The sequence below is a fragment of the Mytilus galloprovincialis genome, chromosome 7, assembly GCF_965363235.1.
Source record: "Mytilus galloprovincialis chromosome 7, xbMytGall1.hap1.1, whole genome shotgun sequence".
In the NCBI taxonomy this organism is placed as follows: domain Eukaryota; kingdom Metazoa; phylum Mollusca; class Bivalvia; order Mytilida; family Mytilidae; genus Mytilus; species Mytilus galloprovincialis.
In genome coordinates this window covers 52,097,812-52,120,010 of record NC_134844.1, presented here as the reverse complement: position 1 = coordinate 52,120,010, position 22,199 = coordinate 52,097,812, and the positions used below count along the sequence as shown (strand labels likewise).

Genomic DNA, 22,199 nt, shown 5'->3' with positions numbered 1-22,199 from the left:
GTTTGAATTGGTTCTATGGATTTATATTTTCTTTTAAGAAGACAGACGACTAACATCAAGTGATTGAAATAACTCACATTGCTTTTAGGACACAGCAAGCTCAACATACATAAACCATAAAGCTTATAAGGTGAACTGTAGTTGTGTTAATAGACAACTTTCGAGTTCGATGCATTTCCGTCAGAAATTCTGCTTTTAGTGAACGTCATTTGTGCGTTTAGGGGTGTCGTCACTTCGATTCTTATGTTGAGCGAGTGGTTGGAAAACTATAATTCTATATTGTACAAATTATTCGGCAAATTAAATTCTCAAAATTGACAATCAGCACTGCTGTCATTAGGGAATTGTCATTAAGTACATACAGAACAACCATTATTTCTATTTTATCCTGCACAAAGACGATCACTAAGACGCTTGAAGAACATTAATAGTGCAGGGATACAGGCGAGCCCTCTATCTGGTAAATGACGTCATAATTGTTGAGTTTTTTCCGGTGATGGATGAACTCGAAAGTGGTCTATGGGTTGATAGTTGACAGATTGGCAATCAAACCACATCTTTTTATTTTCATACTTAAATAAAAGAATTTGTCTTAGGATACAAATGCCCCTGATTAAGCTTTGCAATTTTCTAAGTTTTTGAAATTTGATTTCTGTCTGTGTGTTGGGGTGTTTAGCATTGTGTAAGTGTTTCATATAATTTGGATGAGACAAACTTAAGTTACAGTGTGGATACAAACAATTTGCAATTTTCCAATTTATAAAAGGCATAAATGCAGAATGGTATTAAATAACACTCTGCCCAAATTTAAACTTCCTGCAAGTTTTGATTCTCAGCAGTGTGATTGTGTTTCATAAAATTTTGAATGAGGAATACTTATTTAAGAAAAATATCGGCAAATTTCAAAGTTGTGATGAACTCACTGCCCGAAATCTGTCTGCAAATTTGAGTTTTTGGTATTGTGTATGAGTTTCATAAACTTAATTTAGATTGTGGAATGGAAAATGAGACAGATGGACAGTCAACACAAGTTTCATAAACTTAATTTAGATTGTGGAATGGAAAATGAGACGGATGGACAGTCAGACAGAAAGGACCAAGGGTAACACTAAATGCCAAAGGTAAGGGCATAAAAACTAATTATGACAGGTGGCTGCAGTGACTGCACATCTTTATGGACCGTTGGTTAGATTCCTAATAACATTCCTGACTTAGTGTTTCAAGGGGAGGAAGTAGGTAGTAAATATCCATGTTAAAATCTCGACAAATATTTAAATATAACTCACTTCAGTTTGCCCAAGAGATCCTTAAATCTCACTGGGTGCAGGATTCTCTTTGTTGTGTTGGACCAATTTGTGAACTTGTGCTGTTTTCTAATTCTTGGTCAGGTTGTTGTCTCTTTGACATAATCCCTGTTTCTATTCTCAATTTAAATAACATCAACAACATAAACTTAGTGTGGGTATACAGGCAGATAATATAATATGAACAAAAAAAACCCCCAGTTTTTTCTAAACATATTTTTATTCAACTACTAAAGATGGCATGTTACTAGAAGTAACCTTGAAAAAATAGATCAGTTTGTTTGGATGGTAGGCACTATAATATTGTTTAAAGGAGATCAATTTATAACATTAAATCTATTGATCGGAAAATTATAATAATATCATATGTGTACTAGCTGAGTAATGACAAGAGTGTTCATAGGCCCTATTAATCCTTTTTGACTGAAGACACTAACATATTGAATATGCCACCCTTCTATTTATTCAAAGTAAATTGCTTGGCAAATTTTTTTCAACAACATTGACTACCAATTAGGGTCTTGCACAGTAGGTCAAAGTAGGTAATTATCTTTTAGGGATTAATGAAATTGCACTTATCTTTTTAACCAAATTTCTGAAAATAATTTTTTAACCTAAAAGTTAAGATTCATTACTGCCACTTGCCAAATGTCCATTCAAATCAAAATTTTTTTTTTATTTTCTGATACACTTATGAAAATGCATTTAATTTTCATTTATATTGGTCCTGCCAGGCTTTTAAACATTTTCAGTTGCACATATTTATCTTAATTTCCTAAATATAATAAGCCTGAAAAAATCATCAGGACATTTACAGCTAGTTTTTCTTAAATTCATCAAATAAATAACGCACAATAACTCTGGTATAACTCGGCTTGGAAAAAATTAACATAAATGTGCATTTAACATACCAATTCTTCACCTGAAATTATTTATGTGTAATAATTTAAATCTTACCCTGCATTGTGTAGCCATGCTAAAACAAGTTTCAGCATGTTTAAGGTACATTTTAATACAGATTTATTACTAAAAACATTTATAGCTGCAAATTAAATATTGAGTAAAAGAAGAGAATCTATCATAATGCAGGATGCTGGTAAAACAGAAATGTTAAAAAAATAAATTAAAAAAATGACTGCTTTAGTTTGACGGTATTATTGATATAACCATCTGAAGTTAATGCAATCATTTGAGATTTGAGCTAATAAAATATGCTTTTGGGTTTGGGTTATTTGAATTTTTGTATATGCCACCAAAGACCAAAAGTTTGTAGAAGCTCTCTTCCATAGATGTTATTTAAAAGTTATATGATGTTTTTATGCCCCACCTACGATAGTAGAGGGGCATTATATTTTCTGGTCTGTGCTTCCATTCGTGCGTTCGTTCGTCTGTGCGTCCGTTCAGGTTAAAGTTTTTGGTCAAGGTAGTTTTTGATGAAGCTGAAGTCCAATCAACTTGAAACTTAGTACAGTTATTGCTTATGATATGATCTTTCTAATTTTAATGCCAAATAAGAGTTTTGACCCCAATTTCACAGTCCCCTGAACATAGAAAATGATAGTGCGAGTGGGGCATCCGTGTACTGGGGACACATTCTTGTTTTTTCATTTTTTCAGTGATATATATATGCTTTGAGTGTTCTATTTACTTCAAATCCTTTATGATTTATTTATTCGGGTTATATTTTGATATATAAACTAATTTTGTTCTAAATAATGCATCTGAAACCAACATATAAAGGGTAATCCTTTTTCAAAAGCATGCCATGTATTAAGAAGATTGTCCTAAAAATATTTCAGTTTGGTCACAGTCAATAGCACTGATATAAGACAACTGTAAAAACAGTAGATATGTGTTTACACATCCTGCATTGCAATAGATTTACCTCTTTTACATTTACAGTTTGCCATTTATTTCTAATGATAACCATTTCATAATAAAAACAGAATGCCAAAATTAACTTGAAAATACTTCTTTTGTAACAGAAAAAAAAAACATAATTATTTTATGGCTATTTATAACATTTTATTATTGTAAAGAAAATTAGAAAAAAAAAATTAAAATCTACAGAATTATGAAACCATTTCTTCAACTAGCTTGAAGTATTCTTGCTTGCATTAATATCAGTTTCCACTAAAACAATAAATCAAATTGTTGAGAATGAAAATTTGTTAATTTAAATGACTGCGGAAAGCTTTGTTCTTTAAAAATGAAAATTAATGATTCACAAAAAATAAAGACTGAACACAATGTTTTCCTCCAGTCTAAAAATATAATTTTTTTGAAAAATAGAATAGAGATCATAAACTACAAGGAATAAACATTTAAGTTTCATAAAAAAAACTTTGAAAAAAGAATTTACAAGGAGAAAAATAGAGTTATCATAAACTATTCTAACTATTTCACTAAAATATAACATGGCTCTAAATTTATATTATACATAGTTTTCAAATCTAAAAATATACATATATTTTAATCCTCTGTCAAAATTAAATAACCTAAGGATACTTTATGTAACACATTTTGGCATTCAAATAAAACAATCTGTAAAATTCAAACCTAGAAAAATATATCTCTGCCATTTTCTCTTTAAGCATGTGACTTGACTTACAGAGATCAGCACTATTTAAATTAAAAATATGTTAGTTTATAGTCTTAAAAAAATCTGCCAATTTGCCATTTTTCCTTATCAGTAAATAATATCTTGATGACAAACATGGCTTTAAAAATTAAACTGAAGTAATCCTTAGTAAGAGACCATTAAGCAGATTCAAAACACTCTATTTTGGGTCATTTGGTTTTATCATGCTTTTTCCCTATTCCTTATTATTAGGAGAACCAGTAATAGTTGGTAAGAAAGAGAAATAACTCTACATTTTATTTTTATCGTCATAGCCATTATTTCAGTAATCAAAGTTTGTAAAGGGCTATAAGAAAATAGCAAGAATGTTTAAAAAACCCCAAACTATGTTTTTCAGACAACCCATATCAGATTTGTTATATAAAAATAAAAACTTAAGTCCAAAATGTTGTCAATTCCCACAAGTTTCACTTTATATATATCATGTATATATATACATGTATTATATGTATTATATATATATATCAGTAGAATATTCTACAAATTACAATACAAATAATTCAAGTATATATAAATATGTGTAATACTACATAACATGTATCGTAATACAATATTGCACCAGTACCATATGTTTTTTTATATTGTTTTTAACATACACAAGATACATTAATACATTAGGTTCATATTATATATCAATTTATACAACAGTTAATTATCCTATATCAAGAATTAATACATAGAGGAGTTTAAATAGAAATTATATCGGTAAATATTTCATTTTGGACCCGTAAACATTACATTTTGTCATTTTATAATTTTCCTATTATCCCATGAATTTTGAATAAATTTGATAGTTGATTGAAATTTTTATCGGATCTATGAACTAGATATTGAAAAAAAGGAAACCATATTAAATGATTCTAGTTCAAAATTTTATTTCTGGTAAAAAATCTTATTTCTAATTCAAAATTTATACAAATAACTTTGCATTTAAAAAACAAACCACTATCTACTTGTAATCCCCCTTCCCCTAAAAAAAATTAATAAATAAAATTTAAAATTTTTATGTTTATAGTTTTCTTGGTCCCTTGTTTTAGTAAATGTAAATATAAATGCAGTACTATTTAAAGTTTTGTACAATTGATTAACTACAGTAAAAATTAACAATTTTTGTGACTTGGTCAGGTTGTTAATAATACAGTTACTATGTGAGGTAGATCTATACTTGTGTTCAGTGAAAGGACTTTCCTTTACTTTCCGCTATAAATGCTGAGGAAAGTCACAGGCCTTGAAATTTAAATTTGTTATAGTGTACCATACCAGCATACTGTGGATTCATTTATTTTTGTGGGTATCACTTTTCTTGTATTAAGGAAATCTCAAATGTTTGTGGGTACTTAATTTTGTGGTTTGCGGAAGTCAGCATAAAAGCCTATTATTGATAGTTTTTCATTTTATTTCACGATACACTTGTACCCACGAAATCCATGAAAAATTGTAATCCTATGAATAAGAATGAGGCTCCCGCAGGGTCAAAAACGACCTGCGACCTCTGGGCTTTTTAGAGGTGACTTCCGACCTGAGGGCCTTCTAAAATTGACCTACAACCTGCGACCTGTTAAATTTGGAAAAAAAATGACCTCCGACCGACTTCCGTCATCTGTGTTGGGAAAAACGACCTGCGACCTGTACATTTCCCTTAAAAACGACCTCTTGATGAATTTAAAAGCGACCTTGCGACCTGAGGGGAGTACCCTGTGGGAGCATCAAGAATGAATCCACAGTATATAATTCCCAATAAATTATATTAATACATCACAACTTTCTGTCTCTAACAATTCAATAATAAATTGAGGATGGCACACATTTCTGGGATTATTAGTTTTCTATGCCCTCTAACTACACTTATTTGGTCTTCCCATTTGTTTTGATTTGAGCCCAGTTAATAAGTTTTTTAAGATGATAAGTGCATCTAGAATACTAAATGTTTAAGGACTTTTACATATGATAATTTCTGAAAATTATTCAGAAATTCTTGAAAAAAATATGTTTTTTCTATTTTACATACATGATAGGATTTTGCTAGGAAAACATCTTTACTCTTTAACCTAAACAAATTAGAGCTGTGTTAGAAATTAAACAATTGATTTTTGTGCTATTAACTTTTAAAAAACATATAATCATAAACAATTGAAATAAATGATTGTGGATTCAGGGACCAGGGTATATATTTTCAAGAATTGAGGAAAATTATTTGTTTCCTAGTTTTAACAAATTTGCCTTAAGGTGGTACCTAACACTACAGGGAGATAACTCTGTAAAGCTATTTAAACGCTTTAATTACATTGTGTTGGAAAAGGAATATTAAGCTTCTCAATGATCAAAATTGGTGTTTGACAAACTGCTATATAACCAGTGTAATTTTTCTGACAAAACGGTTGGTTCAAATTTTTTGAAATTTTTATATTTTTGTTAAAGGGTCAAAGTAAATAATTTAACAAAATTTTATTAAAATTAAACGAGCCAAATTAATTTTAGTGAACGTGTTGGGTACCACCTTAAGGAATTATTATTTTGATGTAGACTTAAATTTTTGGTTATCTATACACCCATGAATCAACAAAAATGTGTACCCTCTAATAATAATGAATTCTTCACATAAAAAATCTATACATCTATCCAATTAAGAAAATAAGAAAGGCAAATTTACATTAATATGTCATATGGAGAACATTCATATTGATTACTGATTGAAAATATAATAAACCTTTGTCATCTTTATATAATATATAATGACAATATTTGTACTATAGAATATAAACATATGAATTAAAAATATATTGTATGGGGAACAAAAAGGCACATACCATATGAATTTTATGGTTTTAGAATAATAATTATTTACTGAAAATAAGGAAATAACAAGAAACAAATAAACAAAGCACCAAACTTCATAAAATATAATCTAAAAATACAAGAACACAATAAAAAGACTTTCAAGGAATATCCATGCATGTCAATTTGTTTGTTTTTCTTTTCTTCAACCTATAGCTCTATTTTATATATAAATTTTATGGGTCAATTTGTTTTAAATAAGTAGAATTTAATGATAGAAATCTGAATACATAAAAACAAAATATATAGGTAGAAAATTAAGTACACACATAAAAAGCAGTATAAAAAAATTAAAGAAAGAAAGAAAACAATGTACATGTAGATTTGATTGAACTAAAAGTAAAACTGAATATGAAAAGATGTTTTGAGAATGTTATAAAAGAGATATAGATTTTCTTGAAAAGTAACTACAATATGAATAATGTGAAATTAACTAAACAAAATATACATAATATGTTCTTTAAATGTTTAATAAATTATCACAGGGATAGGCAAGTAAATGAGGAATAAAAAAGATTAAAAAAACAAAACAAATAAAAAAAAACTTCAACAGAAAACACTCGTTTTAACAAAGAATTATTATTATTTAACAGAACTTAGATTCAATATAATAAAAAATGTATCTACATCAAAAAACCTTTTGTCTCATTTCTAAATTTCTGTTATCAGAAAGATTTAGAACATTGTGATACATATTTTATACTTGACATTTGACTATAAAATGACCGAGGATAAAATAAAATGATTAAATTTATACACACATAAAAATTTACATAAAATAACTTTAACAGTTTCATGATAACCTATGATACACAAGAGTGCACACACTGAAATGTCTCACCTTCTTTACTAATCAGTGATATTATGTTGATAGTCCTAAATATAAAGCTTTAGTACAACTGTCACATAAACTCAACATTAACCAAGAAAACTAAACATTGATCAATGAACCATAGAAATGAGTTCAAGGTCAGATGACACCTGCCAGTTGGACATGTACACCTTACAGTCCTTCCATACCTCGTATTTACTAGACCTATTACCTATAGTATCTGAGATATGGACTTGACCACCAAAACTTAACCTTGTTCACTGATCCATGAAATGAGGTCGAGGTCAAGTGAAAACTGTCTGACAGACATGAGGACCTTGCAAGGTACGCACATACTAAATATTGTTATCCTATTACTTATAATAAGAGAGAATTTAACATTACAAAAAATCTTAACTTTTTTTCAAGTAGTCACTGAACCATAAAAATGAGGTCAAGGACATTGGACGTGTGACTGACGGAAAGTTCGTAACATGAGGAGTTAGCTTACACTGCTGCCGCCACCGCCGCCAGATCACTATCCCTATGTCGAGCTTTCTGCAATAAATGTTGTAAAATTGTGGTACAATTGTTTGGAACTGTTTACTCAAACTAGGATTCTACTTAAACCTCTAACTTAAACTAAAATTTATATTGCAAATTATTCTTCAAACATTTTGATTTTGTAGCTCCTAATGTTTGTTTTTCACATTTTAATGACTTCATCAAAAGGAAACAATTTAAATGCAGCAAATCTATATGAGTAATTTACATCTGATATGAAACTAGAATTTCTAAACCATTAAATTTGCTCATCATTTTAAATGCTTTTCAATTAGAACATGAAGGTAATGCTTTCTATAAATTGGCTACATGTACAACTTTAACTTTTGTGTAACATTTTAAGGACTAAGATAATGTACTATTTTTGAAATTCAGTGTTATTATAGTCAATTACTATCAAATGTATTTACAGTTTATAAGCTCAGACATCATTTCAAATTCTATTCCAAGAAGATGAAGAAAATGCTTTCAACTTCTACAAATCTCAACTTTTATGAAAACATTTTACATACATTTGTACAACATGTGCAATGACCATATACTATATTTGAACAACTATCAATGTTATTAGAAAAAAATCATAACAGTCATTAACACCAAAGCACTAATTAACAATGGATGAGGTACTCAGATACTTTGAATATTTTTTAAACACAAAGAATACTGTAAAGAAAACAGAAAGCATATTATGTCCTAATAAAACAGATTTAAAACTAGATTTGGTATCTTAAATAATTTTTAATTATTTTAAGACTTATTTATTTGTCTCTTGTATCCAAGAAATTTGAATACACTATGTGTCATGGTAATAAGAAAAATTTCGTACAATAAATATTTCTATGTCGCTGGATCTGTAGATGGTCGATCATTTTCTGGAAAATCAGCCTTTTCTGTATTTGTATTACGACGACGAGTAAAAGCAAGAAGTTTTGGAACAGCCTTCACTCTATTTCTGAGTGAAAACCTCTTCCCCAAACCTTCTCTAAATAATCTGAATGAAGATTTCTTCTTAGGTCTTTTTAAAAGCCTTCCTGCATATGGATCTGCCTTTGATGGTTTGAATCGTCCAAACTGCCAAACAAGTACTCCAAATGTGATGAAAGCCGCTAGCGCAGGGATAAAGGCAATTGCCTTTACTGCTAGACTATTATCATAAAACCGTGAATTCATTACACCATCTTCAGTAATGTATGTCTGATTGGTCAGTGGGTTGATGGTAGAATTTCTATAACTAAAACTCATCAGGGTTTCGTTATGGTTGTCTAAGCTAAAATCGTCATTGACGGTATGGATTTTCCCGTCATTATCAGTATATTGCCCATAATCATATGGAGCGTAAAATATCTGATTCTTCCACATGTTTAGGTCCAGTATCATAACAAGGAACAGGATACCATAGTTAAACCATTTTCCTGCAAGACAAAGTTGTTTGGTTTATATTTCTTCATTAAAAAAAAGATTCACTTTTTTGTTTCATACCCAGAAATTACCAGATAATTGTTAGTCTATTATTATTTTCAAATATTTTCAGAAAGTACTTGAATGAAACTCAATAAAAATAAGTAAAATCGGTACTCAATTGGTGATAAATTAACTTGCTGAAATTTCTAGTTACAATTATAGGTAATACTGTTTGACAGATGATAACAATTTCAAATTACTGTAATCCATACCTGTTGATTATTGATGTGTTTCATATTTGTTTTTCGTTCATTATTTTATACATAAATTGGTCTGTTAATTTATTGATTTGATTTGTTCTACATTTGTCATTTCAGGGCCTTAGACAGCTGATTATGCAGTATGGGCATTGTTCATTGTGGAAGGCCTTACATGTACAGTGACCTAAAGTTGTTATTTTTTGTCATTTTGTCACTTGTGAAGAGTTTTCTCATTGGCAATCATACCACATCTTCTTTTTTATATACTTAGTTAAACATACCTGTTATGTGGATCTGCCATTTATCTGGTCTAAAGCATTTAGGAATGTCAAACCTAATATGGGCTGTGTTTATACCAGGAAGCTTTATATCTATAGCACTCACAAAATATGGAAAGTCCCAATCCTGAAATAAAAAGATCTTTCATGGATAGCTGTCTCGATACCAACCATTACATATCTTATTTTTATAAGACAAGAATATTGTATTAAGGTTTGAGAATATTAAAGAATATGATAGACTATTAGTCATACTTTTATAGATTATTATTGGTCAGCTCAACATGATTGATTTTTCTTACTTGAGAAAGAGTGAGAAAAACAATTGAGTTATTATAACCAATGATAATCTGTTTATCACAATTTTGTCTATGATGGCGTCGGTTTACATTGGCAACAGCACATGCACCCTTAGTTTTTAGCCTTAATTTTTCATATAACTCTACTGTGCTCAGAAAGAAAATTATCAGTCAGTAAGATCAAAGAAAAATTTCGTAAAATAGCAATAAATAATATTATTAATCAGAATATTTTCCCATTTCGTGAGTCTGTTCAAAACTCAGCTCACAAGATGATGTAGGTGTTTTTTGAGATAACATAAATCCATCCTTTTGTTCGTGATAAGATTAATTGTTGAGCTGTTTTGATCGTTCTGGTAGAAATAGTTTATTAGATTTTTTTTGTAGATCTAATTATGCATAGGAAGCAGGGTCAGATCTCAGTGTAAGCAAAGGAAAGTATCATCCATTACCAGGAAGCTTCAACATAACCATAGATTTCAGAGTTTTCAAGTTCAATGTCTTTTAGCTTTACTATTGCAACTTGATTTTGATATATACAGTTTCTTTTATATATTTCTGAGTTTAGTATGACATCCATTATCACTGAAGTAGTATACATTTATGTTTAGAGGCCAGGTGAAGCACGCCTCCGGGTGTGGAATTTCCTACTGCATTGCAGACCAATTGGTGGCCTTCGGCTGTTATCTGCTCTTTGGACGGTTTATTGTCTATTCAACAGTCCCCATTTCCATTCTCAATTTTATTTGTGTATATTTAAAATAAATATTACCTGTACAACAATCAATATATCCATGACCAAAATAAAGGATGCTAAGAAAGCTCGGGAAACCTCGTTGCTAGATAAGAAGTCACGATGAAGTTTGTCCCACTGTATATAATCTGTAGCAATGGTGAACAGAACAGTAAAAGATGTAACTGAGGTCACGATCCAGAATAAAATAATTCTGTTGTATTTTCTATTCCACCATTTTCTGACTGGTCTGCCCCAGTAAGGATATAGCTTCTCTTGAAGCATCATATCAGTAACCTGTTAATTTATTAAAAATTGACAGTTTACATTCAAAACTTCTATCAAATATAATTTAGTTTGTTAAGAGTATATTGAGTACAAAAGAGCAAGTAATTCAAAAGTATTAAGATTTTTTTCATTCAGAATTTTTCCCCCTCAACACATTTTCCTTCCTTTTTTTTTTTAAAGGAACTCATCATATAATTTATGGCAAAAACGTTCAGCAAAACATGTTTTTTCCTTCATCCTGATCATTACCTTTTTTTCTTTATAGTTTTTTATTTAAGTCACTATAACTCCTCCCTAACCTCAAGTGATAAATGATCATTCCCATAGGAAGCAGCTACTAGTCTTTTAATATTTGATTTTAAAATCAAGCATTGGGGAGTTTTATTTATATGTCAAAAAACAACTATGGAAATTTAGAACTTATTGCATGCATTTATTAATGAGATTATGTCATTTCAAACTAAAATGAGATTTTAATTTTTGCGATATACATATATTGAGAAAATTCTTATGAAAAATTTCAAAATGCCAGTTTAAATTGTGATAACAACCCTGAGGCTCAATAATTTCTGAATTTACAGTAAACAATGAATACAAGTACCATCCAAGCAGTAAAAAAATCTCCACACCAAGTTCCAGTGGCAGCTGCCTTCATAAAAATAGAATTGGATAAACCAAGTAATCCAGATATTCTATAATCTTCTGTGGAACTTCCTCCAGCTAGAAGGAAAGCATTATACAACCAGGAAAAGATAAATATACTGATGAGTGAGGATAAAAACATTATCATCCATGATCCTTGATCTTCACAAAACATCTTCAGTCTCAACAGTTTACCTGAAAAATAGAAATGTATATGAATAAATTGGAATAAATATTAAAATCAACATTTTGTAATATAGATTGTGTTAAGGCTTGACAATAGTTTCTATAATGATAGGTGGAACAGTTATTTTAGATTAATATGTTGAGATTTATAATTTTCAATGATCTTCAATGTTTTGTGCATAAAATTTATGTTCATTTACATTAGAGATATTCCTTTTTCATAAAAGTGTTGTCGTTCAACTCTAAATTATCATTAATCTCCTCATTTCAAAATTCCCTGAATAAATATTATTTAGTGCACAGATGCAATAAAATTCCACTCAGAAACAATGGCAATAAAAGTCAATGTTGATACCCAAGTAAACAGGTCAAATAACTTTTATAACATGCTTAAACTTGACATCTTACATGTATTATACATGAGGTATTCGTATGCATACTTATTTTATCTTATACTGCTTATAATCAGTTTACATGTATACAGAATATAGCTTATTTTGAGGCTCATGAAAATGATGATCTATAACCAAATGCATGATAAATTGTGTAATTGAAAACAAACTTAGAAAATGACATGCATTTAATTAAAATACATTTGACATGCCATTTTGTTCCTTATGTTTGATACCTAAATGTATTATGTATTGTACTTAAGAAAATAAGAAAGACTTTCTTCATATAAAAATTATCACATGCATTGGCTTTTGGGGTGGTATTGCATTATATTACCACAAACTGATGACATACATTTTCAGTTTTGTGTAGACGAAACGCGCGTCTGGCGTATAAAATTATAACCCTGGTACTTTTGATAACTATTTACACCACTGGGTCGATGACACTGCTGGTGGACGTTTCGTCCCCGAGGGTATCACCAGCCCAGTAGTCAGCACTTCAGTGTTGACATGAATATCAATTATATGGTCATTTTTATAAATTTTCTGTTTACAAAACTTTGAATTTTTCGAAAAACTAAGGATTTTCTTACCCCAGGAGTAGATTACCTTAGCCATATTTGGCACAACTTTTAGGAATTTTTGATCCTCAATGCTCTTCAACTTTGTATTTATTTGGCTTTTTAACTATTTTGATCTGAGCGTCACTGATGAGTCTTATGTAGACGAAACGCGCGTCTGGCGTATAAAATTATAATCCTGGTACTTTTGATAACTATTGTACAATAAAACTAATATTAAGTTTTAGAACCTGATTATTCTGAATCTGTGTCATCATTTTACACTGACTGACACTTGATTTAATGAGGAGTTTATACAAGTGTGTACAGCAAAACAGCATGCAATCTTGTCAATTTTTTGGTCAGTCAAAAGCTAAACAAAGATGTTTGAAAGTTATTTTGGAGGAAATTGAAAAAATTTGAACTTGACTTTATATTATGCTGTTCATTTCAATTTTTCAATTCCCCTTTTTTTAATGACCCTAGTTACCTAATGCAAAGGTAGATAATACATGCAATATGACATTATGCATATTTTTTTTTTAGAAATTGTCTCCCTTTATTAAGAACAGTTCACACAAGGTGAATCATTCAAATTCACTATGTAACCATAGTAATACAGAGATATTTCATAGTGGATCAACATATGCATGACTTGCTGAAAAAATCATTGCAAAGAGTGAATTTTATTTAAATCACCTTCTGAATTAAATATGTGCCTCATGGGTCCGTGTAACACTTATCAATTCAAAGTTTTAAAAAGTTTTGAAATTTTAGACTTTTGGAATTTTGATCAAAGTTTTAAAATATCAAAATTTCAAATTGTGTAAAAGTTTTGAAATTTTGAAAATTTAACCAAATTATTAAAATATTGAAATTCTGAATATCGTTTATAAATTTGATAGTTTAGGAATTTGATCAAAATTCTAAAATATTAAACCTTACGTGCAATTTTGATTTTTCACTTTTTGAAAGTTTGATTTTTTAAACTTTTGATTAAAATATCAAAATAGAAAAGGGGCGAAAAGAGGGGTACCTGTAAACACTGATGTAAACACGGCTCCGATAACAATCATTCTTAGTTATAAATAAATAGCACGAAATATATCAAATCATTTTTAATTACAAAATAAATAATGAAAAGAAGTCATTTTTTTTCTTAAAACATATTAGACATCACATGGGATAACAGTATCCTGAAATTTTAAGGTTGTGCATCTATATAAAAAAAAATAGTTAAACCTATTTAAACCGGAATCAAAAAAGTTGATTTAAATCTCTTATAAAAGGCGTATTTGTTAGTGCAAAACCAGTTTTAGTTTGTTAACTTTTCATTAGTTAATGAGAACCAGTTTGAAAGTTCGAACCTAAACTGGTTTGCCGTTTGTTATTCTCAAACCCAAACTGGTTCCAGAAACTATTCAAACCATTTCCAAGGATGGTTTGTGGTTTCGGTTTAGGTTTAAAATGGCGGCAGAAATGTTGATGCAGTGTAGTAGTCGCGAAAATATTTATGCAGATTCTATGGTCACATTGATTTTTTTAGTGGATTTTCTAGTATAATCTTTTTGTGTTTGGTGGTTTTTTTTAACTTCACATAGTTTTTTATATGCTATTAGATAATTAATTTTAATTTTTTCTCAGACTGGCAGTTGTCTTCTTGTTTTAATTGTAAATTGTTATTTGTTGTATTACTAAATTGGAAAATACTGAGATGACGATTAATGTTTATGAGATAACAATCCGATAAAAAAAATTGTAAACATTACTAGAACTCATAACTGTGAAATAAATTGAAATAGCCTACGAGAACAAGAGCTTATGAAATTGTAAGAATTGTTGAAATTTGTGATTAAGTCGTCATTTCTAGGTCAGTGATTTTTGTAATATCTGTTGTTGCACAACTCATTGTGAAATTAAAAAAAATGGCTCCATTCTCGAATTGGTATGAACACTGAAACATTCGACAGGTACCATGTTGAACTTAATTGTGATTAGGTACGGTGAACCACCATTGATAATTCATTGATATTGGTATTACTCAAGTTATTTCACTTGACTGGTCGGAGTCAAATTGAAGTGGATGTAAGCAACTATATTAGGCAACTTTAAGGCCTTCAACAATGACAAAACCAGATCTGTAAAGCCGTTTTAAACGGACATGAGAAGTATGAAACAATTCAAACGAAAAAACTTACGGCCTAACTATACAAAAAATCAAATATGAGTTGACACATGAACCAACGACAACCACTAAACAGGTTCATAAAGAATATGGTTAGGTAGGGGTTGATATAAAAACGAAGATGTGGTATGATTGCCAATGAGACAACTCTTCAAAGAGACAAAATGACACAAAAATAACAGCCATATAGGTCACCATTCAGCCCTCAACAATAAGCAAGTTTCATACCAAATAGTCGGCTTTAAAAGAACCAGAAATCACAAATGTAAAACCATTTAAAGGAGAAAAACTAACAGCCTAATTAAAGTACAAAATAAAGAGAACGAAAAACAAATAAGTAACCTAGTAACAAACGACAACCACTGACTTGCAAGCTCTTGACTTGGGACAGGCACATACATACAGAATGTGGCGGGATTAAACATGTCATTTGGGATAACAACAATCCCCTAACCTGGGACAGTGGTGTAACAGTACAACATAAGAACAACATGCGCGAATCATTGCAATTAGACAAAAGAAACCGGCCAACTAACATTAAGACAAAAGACTCAACGCATCGAACTAAGAGTATTTGCAATTACTGGAAGTTTATTCAAAGCTAGTGATACTAGTACAGAAATAAATCTTGTTTCCCCAGACTGTAGTATCATCAGTACATAACCAACTGTTTTATTAAAAAAAAAAATCTAGTAACTGCTAGCTTTATATATAGTCCTAGTTTGTTAATTCATTATCATTGTCATTTTGATTAGTTTCTTTTGTTTCCTATTCTGACATATGACTTGTATTTCCTTTTCAAGTACGTTTTACTGTTCATATTACTGTGTGTTTTTCATTCTTTATTTTTTTTTGATAGATGCACAACCTTAAAATTTCAGTATACTGTTATCCCATGTGATGTCTAATATGTTTTAAGAAAAATAAATGACTTCTTCTTTTCATTATTTATTTTGTAATTAAAAATGATTTGATATATTTCGTGCTATTTATTTATAACTAAGAATGACTATTATCGGAGACTTGTTTACATCAGTGTTTACAGGTACCCCTCTTTTCGCCCCTTTTCTATTTTGATAGTTTAATCAAAAATTTAAAAAATCAAACTTTCAAAAAGTGAAATAATCAAAATTGCACATAAGGTTTAATATTTTAGAATTTTGATCAAATTCCTAAACTATCAAATTTATAAACGATATTTAGAATTTTAATATTTTAATAATTTGGTTAAAATTTCAAAATTTCAAAACTTTTACACAATTTGAAATTTTGATATTTTAAAACTTTGATCAAAATTCCAAAAATCTAAAATTTCAAAACTTTTTAAAACTTTGAATTGATAAGTGTTACACGGACCCTCATGGCATGATTTTGGGGTTTGCAAAATACACCATGATGACACATTCCATACATGTTCATAAAGGCTAGCCGTCATACCATGATTCCTTCATTCAAACACAAATTTATAAAATCAGCTAATAAATGTGTACTTGCATTTGCAATTTGTCAAACAAAGCTCTACAACTAGTAAAAGTTGGGAGAAGTGTATTAGTTATATATCTGCAGTTTTCTTTTTTCTTCCATTCAATAAAGGTGAAGTCTGATTATTTTTTATTTTTCCTATCCAATTTATTTCAAAGACAAATGAATGATATAGAATTAAAACTTCTTTACAACTCCTCCCTACTTCCTTCAAAGGAAGAGAGCCTTGTTATGAAATACAGTACACACAAGGCAATTCAATCAAAAACCTCTTTTAGTGGTGATTTGTGAATGCTGGTGATCAATGATGAATCCCTTTTAAATACCTTTCTCAGTTTCTTTAAATATTAAATAAAGTAAGTACTGTACGTACATTTATTTATTTTTATGGTCTTCTTAAAAATTGTTTTCTGGTGGATATTAGATTTTGTGGTTTTGCTAAATTCTAATTACAAGTCTATATAGAAAATTTGTACTTTGATGAACCTGTCAATTTGTTGTTCCATCATACATGTGTCATAGCCATGGAAATTGGAATCCAACAAATAATAATGAACCCAAATATAAAAAAGAAGATGTGGTATGATTGCCAATAAGACAACTATCCACAAAAGACCAAAATGACACAGACATTAACAACTATAGGTCACCGTACAGCCTTCAACAATGAGCAAAACCCATACCGCATAGTTAGCTATAAAAGGCCCCGATAAGACAATGTAAAACAATTCAAACGAGAAAACGAACGGACTTATTTGTGTAAAAAAATGAACGAAAAACAAATATGGAACACATAAACAAACAACAACCACTGAAGCCAAAGTTTATTAAAGAGTCTTTAATCTGGTTTATCACCCCAAATCACCAGCAATCACCCTGATTTACTGAATATTGCTAAACACCAGAAAAAATGAGTTTTGTTTTTCTGTATATCCTTGTGAGTACTGCAATGTTTCATGTGTGTTGCATGTTTATATATGTAGAAAATATAAATATATTAGCATTTGCACTGCATTGTAATATGTACAGATTCATATATCATAAAGAAAAAGTGATGTAATTAAAAACATTGAGCACTTACCAAACTGTTGACCATATAGGGGTGAAAATATTACTTCATTTATATAAGGAATGCATAAGATGTAGTGATCGTTTAAATTTACTAATTCCTAGTACATACATGTATTATTTTTTTTTGGGTAGAACTATAAAGCCAATGTAATGGTATTATCAAATTGGCATAACCATATGCATGTTTTTGTAAGTTATACATGTGTAATATAGTCTATCATTAACTTATCTTGTATTACATGTAGTATCTCTTAAAAAACATTAATGTAAAACAAAACCCTATGTACATGATGTAATGTATTTCTGCCTTTAAACCTAATAAATTAGTTGTAAACTTATAATCATATATACAAGGTACTACTTATTTTATATAAATCTGTCTTTGTTATCATTATGGTTATGATACTTAAAATATGTATATGTATATATATTCATGCACTTACAGAAAAAAAGCTTGTGGACTACAAGTTTTCCAATTATCATCCCAACAATTATAGCAGAAAACCACAAAACAACTTTTAGTAAGCTCCATGCATTTGATGGGTACCTTGTACACACAAAAGCAAAGTCATTGCCAACCAGTGGAATATTGCATTCTTTTTTACTGTGGGCTACAGGATCTTCAGCATAAATCAAGAAATTGCAAAATGTTACAAAGTAGGCTATAAATAACCTAAAATACGGGTGCTGGAAATAATATTTGAAATCTTTGGCTTCTTTATATGAGAACTGACTCAATGTATCTACTTGGTCTTCAGCTGTAACCTTGGAGTAACCGTCCAATTCATCGACACCAGCTTCAATAGTAATTTCATCTATTTTATTAGTTGGATTGTTTAGTTCTTTTCCATTTAATTTTATAGATGGGTTTTCAGAATCTGTTCCATTTGTAGAAGGTTTTTCTGAATCTTTTTTTGTGTATTTGGCCGTTTTGGGATTTTCGTTTGATTCCTTTTTATCAGTGTCATTTGCATTTGTATGTACATGATGTAAATGAACAGTCATATCTTCCTTGGTTTTGCCTGTGTTTTCATTTCTCTGTTCCTTGCTATTTCTCTTGTTTTCCTTTGGACTGCTGTTGTTAATGTCAGCAGTAACTGCAGTAACTTCTTTTTCTTTTATTGATCTTTTCTTTTTTTTCTTTTTTGGACTTTTACTGCTTCCATTCCTCTGAATTTCTTTGTTTTCATCGATATTTTCTTCATTCTTTTCAATCAGTATGTCTTCCTTTGCAACATTTTTCACTTCTTTGCTGTCATCTTTCACAATGTCATCTTTCTTGTTACTTTCCTTAGAATCATTATTATTATCCGCCATGACAGAATTCTGTTGATTTTTCAGATTATCATCTAGATTTACAACCAGTAATTGATCTTGACTAGAAACGCTGTGTTTGTCATCATCGTGATGTTGTACTTCAACTATACCAGGAATTGAAACAGGTTTGTTCGCCATTTTAACCTCATCATATTTCACACATCATGCACACCAGCTCCTGAAATGATAAAAAACAAAATTAGATGTTTCATGTATAAACATAGATGTCAATTCATGACCAGACACAGATGATGGGGTACAAATGACAAAAAGTGCTGCAGTTTATGTTTTATTATTCGCACTTTTTTTCGCATATTTTTATTTAAATCCTACATACATGTACAAATGACATGAGTGATAAAATGGGTTTTTTTTATTAGTTAATTTATAATCAATACAGAATATTATTATCTTTTCGAGTGATGTCATTGTCCACAGCCACAAATACTTGTTTCTGATTTTTTTCTACCTATATTTTACAAGACTTTCAGAGTATAAGGTGAAAAGAATGTCAATGGTTGTATAAAATATATACAATTTCCTGAAGGACGCCTCCGGGTGCAGGAGTTTCTCGCTGCACTGAAGACCTATTGGTCATGTTGCATTGGTGACCTTCTACTGTTGTCTGTTCTATGGTTGGGTTGTTGTCTCTTTGACACATTCCCCATTTCCATTCTCAATTTCAATTTCCAAACAATCATCAAAAATGTTTTATTGATTTAAGTATTAAAGGAAAAATTATAATTTGTCTTATACATGTTTTAGAATGACACATAAGAAATATTTGGCGATTTTTTTTCAACAATCTTTAACATATTCTGTTCCAATAATAAACATTATACAACTAGACAACAATAAATTAAGACTGTATCCTGGGCGAACAGGCATACAAGTCAAATTGCCACCTTGTCAAATTGACACATGAATTTTTCATTTTTTTTTTTTAAGTTCATAAACAATTCAGTTGGCAGACCTGAAAATTATATATTCATCTAGATTTAACCTTTTCTATTAAGTGGGACAAGTAGGCAGGAGTAAATTTAGCAGGATTTAACCCTTTTCACAAGCATTACAAGTGGAGCGGTTTAGAAAACAAGTGTGGGCGATTTTTTAGAAAGTGGGACGAGTTGGTGAAAAAGTTGAATGATTTGTGTCCTGCTTCCTAATATCAATGATTTGTATAGCTGTATAGTGTCACCATGGACTATAAACTTATTTACACTTTTGGTATTTAGCTGAATCTTGCCTCCGAATGACCTTAGATCTACTCCCAATCACCTTTTGACGTCAAGCAACAATCACTTTTAAATTGTGACATCAAATAATTTAAATTATGATGTCAAAGTTTACGGGAACCTGTGTGAATTTACGTAATGGCGGACAAATTTGCATACAAGTGTAAATACGTCTATTATATTAATACACCGTATCACTATTTGTCCACCATAACTGGATATCACACAGGTTCCAGTAAAATTTTTACATCATAATACAAAATATTTGACGCCACAATCATCTGACAATGGAAAAGTGATTGTGTATGCATCAAAAGTTCAAGGTGTATAATATAGTCCCAGGTGTCACTATACAAATCCTTGTATACACATGGTCACAGAATTTACCAATTCTTACCTCTAAATAATAGGGGGACGAAGTTCCTAATAACTGTAGAAAAATAAAAAAAAAAAAATCGGGAAAATTTTCCTGAAATTTTCATTGTACTAATGAACTCAAAATCGTTCAATTCTTTTTGATGTCATGTTTTGAATTGCCGTTTCTGCGCAGAAATCTACAATGTACTTCCTTTTTCCGGTCTTGTTTGTATGAAACTTTGAGTAAAATATATATTTATCAGTCTAGTATAAAAGAGGAAGGAACACAATACCAATAGACAACTTTCGAGTTCGATGCATTTCCGTCAAAAACTCTAGTTTTAGTGAACGTCATTTGTGCGTTTAGGGGCGTCGTCACTTCCATTCCAATGTTGAGCGAGTGGTTGGAAAACTATAATTCTATATTGTACGAATTATACGACAAATTGAATTCTCAAAATTGACAATCATGACAATCAGCATTGATGTCATTAGGGAAATGTCATTAAGTACCTACAGAACAACCATTATTTCTAGTTTATCCTGCACAATGACGATCACCAAGACGCTTGATGAACGTAAATAGTGCAGGGATACAGGCGACCCCCTCTATCTGGTAAATGACGTCATAAAGGCGCGTATAATTGACGAGTTTTTTCCGGTGACGGATGAACTCGAAAGTGGTCTATTTCATTTTTAATAATTCCTTGCTATGAAAAAACGTTACTTGATAGCAGCGTTTCTTTGTTTACATTGCATATGACGTCATAACTTAAATAACGTCACAACAAAAATCCCTAACAACACAACCAAAATCGGAAACGTTACAGTATTTCCGTTTCTTTTTTTTAACAAATATTAAAGTTACAAAAAAATAATTCATACAGACTTCGTCCCCACTTACAGGTAATGCCTGCCTCATATTAAAACTTTATGGCAATAAGATGTTGGATTATTATTTATCTTGTGTGTGACTCTTCATCTATTTGACCAAGACACACCCTTACATATCAGATAGAATGGATAAACAATTTGGTACGACACCCACGTACAAAATGTTATGTTGCTAGCACTATATTTTGTATGTTTGTGTTATGTAATAACATAATAGAAAATTGTATTTTTTTGTGAGTGCGATATTTGTTACTGATAAGAAGCTATACCATTACGGCTATAATAAAAATATTGACAGTTTTATGTCTCGTCTGGCATGATTTCACATAAGAATGTTGACATATTAGTTTCGTATTCAAAGATATTTATTTATCTAAAAGTAAAGTGAAACCCTATTATTGAATAAATCAGAAAATTCCAACAATTTTTATTATAATTGGTAGAAATCGCATATAGATCCG

The 22,199-nt window shown here is 30.2% G+C and overlaps 1 protein-coding gene across 2 annotated transcripts in view; it reads right to left on the bottom strand.

Annotated features, from left to right (window-relative positions):
• Positions 1 to 1,884: 1,884 nt before the first annotated feature.
• LOC143083239 (transmembrane protein 117-like) overlaps positions 1,885 to 22,199 on the bottom strand; it is a 28,799-nt gene continuing 8,484 nt past the window's right edge. Inside the window, exons 1-6 of one of the 2 annotated variants that reach the window (XM_076259486.1) lie at positions 22,008 to 22,079; positions 18,379 to 19,430; positions 12,016 to 12,251; positions 11,166 to 11,423; positions 10,098 to 10,221; positions 1,885 to 9,567 (exon numbers count right to left, since the gene is read on the bottom strand). In XM_076259486.1, the coding sequence (XP_076115601.1) occupies positions 8,993 to 9,567; positions 10,098 to 10,221; positions 11,166 to 11,423; positions 12,016 to 12,251; positions 18,379 to 19,390 (2,205 nt within the window). In that variant the 5' untranslated portion in view covers positions 19,391 to 19,430; positions 22,008 to 22,079 and the 3' untranslated portion in view covers positions 1,885 to 8,992. Of the gene's footprint in view, positions 9,568 to 10,097; positions 10,222 to 11,165; positions 11,424 to 12,015; positions 12,252 to 18,378; positions 19,431 to 22,007; positions 22,080 to 22,199 lie in introns of those variants that run through there. The other variant, XM_076259487.1, reaches the window with a different exon arrangement.